This window comes from Bidens hawaiensis, unplaced genomic scaffold (genome assembly GCF_021521415.1).
Source record: "Bidens hawaiensis isolate Kalapana, Puna unplaced genomic scaffold, B.hawaiensis_p1.1 tig00032066_1, whole genome shotgun sequence".
NCBI classification, from domain to species: Eukaryota; Viridiplantae; Streptophyta; class Magnoliopsida; order Asterales; family Asteraceae; genus Bidens; species Bidens hawaiensis.
In genome coordinates, this window is record NW_027495432.1 from 39,829 (window position 1) to 45,109 (window position 5,281).

At 35.9% G+C, this 5,281-nt stretch overlaps 1 protein-coding gene across 1 annotated transcript; it reads left to right on the forward strand.

Moving 5' to 3' along the window:
- LOC143582931 (uncharacterized) lies at positions 1–1,707 on the forward strand. Its single transcript, XM_077065390.1, has 3 exons — positions 1–273; positions 360–461; positions 1,010–1,707. The coding sequence occupies exons 1-3, from the start codon at positions 90–92 to the stop codon at positions 1,648–1,650; spliced, it is 927 nt and encodes a 308-aa protein (XP_076921505.1). The 5' UTR covers positions 1–89; the 3' UTR covers positions 1,651–1,707.
- Positions 1,708–5,281: the final 3,574 nt, after the last annotated feature.

The following is a 5,281-nucleotide window of genomic DNA, read 5'->3' on the forward strand; positions in this document are numbered from 1 at the left end:
GGATAGTACTGACACTATGATGCGACAGTAATTCAGGTTTCATCTGATGCATGAACTATTACATGAATCGCATCGGTAAAATTTAAAAAATGACACCAAATATCAATGAGATGTTGAGCCCTCAAAAGGGGAAAATGTTTCAGGGTCAAGGCCCAAACTGGATTCTGATAGCCGGTGGTGCGTTATTGAGTACACTATCTGTTCGTCTTGGTTATAGGCTCAAACAGGCTTTTGACTCAAAGAAGCCAAAAAGTAGTACCAATGGTTTAAAAGGTATTATAAGCTGTCAAGTTGCTTCATTTGTGTCTTTGCTTTGCAATATGTTAGTTTTTATAAGTTGTGTATAAATTATACTGCAGAGAATGGGAAACATACAGCCAGAAAGAAGCCTGTAAATTGTCGATTGCATTCGAGTTTGTATAGTTTTGAACAGGATGACGGTTGCTATAATTGCGTTTCAGGTATGATATTATGTAGGTAGATTTAAAGGATCTGTTTTAATATTTTATAGGTAGTCGAATTGGCTGCAAGAAATGGGCTTTAGCATATATTGTTTGAAGCTGTAATAATCATGTAATAAGAGTTTTGTGCTTAACAAATGTTACTCAAGAAATCGATTGATAAATTGACCAAAAGGAATAAAGGATCATATTATGAATTTTGTTTTTAAAGAAACTTAAGGGGGGTTAAAAGAAGGGGTAATTATTAGGTAATTTGTTTCACTTATAGATATCATGTATGATGAAGTAAACAACCGCCCTAGGTGTATTAATAGGGTTGTAAAGGTGCTGAGCTGAACTGACCCCGAGCTTGAGCTACTCGAAATTCGCTCGCTAAAAGTTCGAACTGGGACGAGCTTAAACGAGCTCGAGCTGGCTTGTGAGCCTAAACAAGCTTATTATATAATTCGAAGATTGTAATTTAATACATATTTATATAATGATTGTTATTTTTATATAAAAATTTTATGATAAAAACTGTGAGTGAATATTTGTTATTTGTTAAACAGGAAACGAAGGTGACACCGAGACCAAGCCACAATACAGTGGTCGGCTACACACAGAACCCGAACCATCACTCTCTTTAACCACCGTTTCAGTTTCAGCACCCGTATACACCAAACAAAACAGTCAAATATGGTCAACCTCACCCGACCGACTCGACCCACCCCAACGGATTGATTCCCCATGCATATCCGAATCCAGTTCCGACATTTTCACAAAACGCGAAGTAATTCAAAAACTAAGACAACAGTTAAAAAAACGCGACGACATGATTCTTGAAATGCAAGATCAAATAGCCGAGCTGCAAAGCAGTTTAACTTCACAACGAACGCGTGCAGACCACTTGCAGTCGCTTTTAGAAGCTGCAAACCGGGATCTGTTTGACTCAGAGAGGGAGATTCAGAGGTTGAGAAAGGCGATCGGGAGTGCGAAAGGGTTTCGAGATTTGGAGTGTTTGGATACAGGGATAGGAGGGAATGAAGTTGATAAAGTTGAGATGTTGAGAAAGGAAATAGGGGAGTTGAAGGATTTGATAAAAGGGAAAGATTATTTGCTTCAGAATTATAAGGAGCAGAAATCTGAACTTTCATTGAAGGTTAAGGAGTTGCAGCATAGATTGGATTCTCAAGTTGCCAATATTTTGTAGTTTTTTTTTTTTTTAGTTTTTGTGTATTTATTATTTTTTTTTCTCATGAATGCTAAAAGCTCCTAGCCCTGCTTGCGGTGCGCACATATGATGTATATATGTGTGAACCCTCGGGTGGGCAAAAGTGAAATTGCACTAATTTTGACGTTATTTTACTAATCTCGTGAAAATAACGTTAAAAGTGACGGACAGTTAATCAGGCATCATGTAGTGGCGTTGATAGCCGAAAGACAAGGGTACATGCACCGATCAGCCGGTGTCCCGATGATTGAGTGCTATGTGCCTTATGTCCAAGGCTTGATGCAAAACTACTATCGAGCCGGGGGTCTCACCGGAAGCAGCCTCTCTATCCTTATAGGGTAGAGGTAAGGCTGTCTACATCTTACCCTCCTCAGACCCTACTATAGCTTTGCTATTGGTGGGATATACTGAGTACAATGATGATGATGATGATGATGATGATGATGAATGCTAAAAGCTCCAATTTTTTTGGGTGTTTTTTTGTTGTGAATATGTAGGTTAAAAGTTAAAACCATGGATGGGTACATGTATCTTTCTAGAAGCTACAAACTGAGCTGTGGATGGATACCTATGTTATGATGATGATATATTTTTGATGTGATTGTCATTTTTTTATTATAAGAGGTGGTTAATTGTTAATAAGTTGACTAGTTTCTAACCAACCCCCCCTCAAATGTTTGAGAAAGTTTGGAATGAAGATTTAAAATTTTGAAGGAAGTCAACTTCTTTCAATATTGATTCACTAAGTCATTTAATTATTTTTATCATAACTTTATCTACAATAATAAGTATAGTGTAAAATATATATGCTTAACATAACTAATAAAAGTTATGTAATAAACATGCTCGTTTAGGTTTGCGGGCTAGCTTGAGCTCGATAAGTGAAACATTGGCTCGTTTATTAGAAATGTTTTATTAGGCGTGACTCTAAAAACCATACCCTGTGCATCGGGTTCGCGTCGGGTATAGAACCGGGTATTCTAAAACCGGGTATTTGAATACCATATTTTTGGGTATTGAAAAAACCCTATTTGTTGGTTTTTTCGGGTTTTTTTCCGGGTATAGATTTGATTTTTTTTAAGTTTGCACTTTTTAGAGGTATTTTTCGGGTATTTTTAAGGTATATTTCGGGTATTTGAAATACCCGGTTTAGGGTATTGGAAAAACCCGGTTCCGGGTATGAAACTGGTTCGGGTTTTCGGATATTACCGGGTAAAAATCGGGTCCGGTTCGGGTTCGTGTTATAGTACCGAAATGCATACCCTATCCGTACCCTACGGGTAGGGTCGGGTAGGGGTTCGGGTATTAAAAAAAACCGGTTCCGGGTTTTTATTTCGGGTCCGGTTCCGGGTTCAGTTTTTTTTTTCACCTCTCGCTAGTACCTACATAGATTTTCATGATATTGGGCTCATTGATACTCTATTTAAGGTGTGGGCTTGATGTCATTCAATCAATCTTTCACATTTCTTTCCTTTAAACGAATTAACCTGCCGTTAATGCTAACATTTCAGGTTTTTTTTGAAGAATTTTCTAACTAGAGTTTGGTGGACGTGTGCACAAGCTAAATCAAGAAATTATGAAGCTGGTAAACCGGGCCTTGAAGCCGCTAAAGCGTTAATGGGCTTGACATGGCCGATCTCTATGGGAAATAAACTCAAGCTAAGGCTTTAAGCCTACATTGATTATAGGGGTGAGCAAAAAACGGTTCGGAACCGTTAGAACCAAAGAACCGGAACCGAACCGGTGCCTCAAAACCGCTAATGTGTGTACCGGTTTGGTTCTAGGTTCTCAGAATTTACATTAAACGGTTCCCGGTTCGGTTCCGGGTAAAACCGGCGGTTCTAGACTTAGAACCGAAGAACCGGAATATTCAAAACGTTTTAAATAAATTTACCAGTCCCCATTTTTATAGAGTAACTTATTAACCGTCATCCATTCCAACATTTTTTAGTTCAAATCTTCTTTCTTTACGTTCAAGAACTAGCAATCATGATCAATTTTGATTTAAGCTATCGAGGTAGTTTAATATAAAATGATATGATCCTCCATTAATCTATTATCGTTGCTAATGATTTATTTAACTTCAACACTTAGGTTTTAATAAAAAATATAACGGATGATCATGTTGTAATCTAAATTAGTTTTAACGTGAAAGAAGACATACAATTGTATAAACTTGTTTTACAATTTGCAAAGTTTGCATAACTCATTTGATAAATACATGATCGAACAGGTTCTAGTCAGAACCGATTAGCGAGAACCGGATTTTGCGGTTCTGGAACCGAACCGGTTTATTATAATAGGTTCCGGTTCTATTTTTCACTCGTTATCGATTCCGGTTCGGTTCCGGTTCGATTCTCGCGGTTCTGAACCGTTGCACAGCCCTAATTGATTAGACCTCCAATTTAGACCTCATCTAGACAAAAAAAAATGACATACCAAATGATGAAATAACCATTAAGTTATATGAAAAAGACAAACATATTAGTAGTTAGTTGATTTGTTTGCAACAATAAAATTCGAAAAAGGCTTCGAATTCTTGTTTCGTTTTAAGCCTTCCAAAGAGTTGGACAAACCCTGAAGTTTGAAATGTTTGGGGATTAGGTTGATGGCTTATAACATGTGTATAATGTTTGTCTTAAATATGATTATAAAATTTATCCTTTTTCAAAAATATTAATCTTGTTTATTTACATATACACATGTTATAAGCCATATCTTTTATCAGACAGTTGGGGCCCTTGACAACAAAATCAGTGATCCATCATATACAGGTTGGGTAATACTTTGTATTAGTCGGGTAAGTTGACTAGTAACACCTTTTGTATAGTTCTTTTTTCTTTTAATATGAACTAGGATATATACCCGTGTGACACGCGGGTGGAATAACATGTCACTAAATATAATCAACTCAAACATCAATTTAAACAAACATAATATTTCTTTAACTATTAAAACTTGATAGATTTACATTGTCACTAAACGCATCACCATACCAACCAAAAAGTTATAGATTTACATTATCTTAATATTAAAACTTCTAAATTACATGAAGTTCATTTGAACATAATAACCAAAACACATTAACAAAATAACTAATAATGTTCTTTGCTATTAAACCATCATCAATATATTGAAAACTTCAACTAAAAGAAAATCCCTTTTCCTAACACAACTGAAAATTGTTACAACACAATAGCAGATTATATAAAATATAAACCAAACAAACCCAGGTAGAAAATAGACCCGTGTGACACGCAGGTGGAAAATCTTCATAATCACTTTCATATTTACAACATTGTTCTAACCATTTGACCTCCAAACTCACTTCCGCTTTCAAATCGAGATGTGCAACTTCTTTTCTTGTATTAGATAACTTCAACATGTCAAGCTCTCTCAGCATGATCAAATCATCACATGACAATAATTGTTTAGGCTTAAAATTCTTATACTGTCCATTCTCAAACATGATCACAACCTTGTTTTGATAAGGGTAAAAAAAACCCTCCGTTACATGTTCATAAGGTATATTACACACGGGTGGAAAAACATGTCAACAAACATAACAAATTTAAACAACAAATTCAAGCAACACAATACTTCTTCAAAC

Excerpts from the sequence above, each read along its gene's own strand:
- LOC143582931 (XM_077065390.1), top strand. The coding sequence starts at position 90 with ATGACACCAAATATCAATGAGATGTTGAGCCCTCAAAAGGGGAAAATG. Across the intron at positions 274-359 it reads TAGTACCAATGGTTTAAAAG|AGAATGGGAAACATACAGCC; the intron begins GTATTATAAGCT and ends ATTATACTGCAG. Across the intron at positions 462-1,009 it reads TTGCTATAATTGCGTTTCAG|GAAACGAAGGTGACACCGAG; the intron begins GTATGATATTAT and ends TTTGTTAAACAG.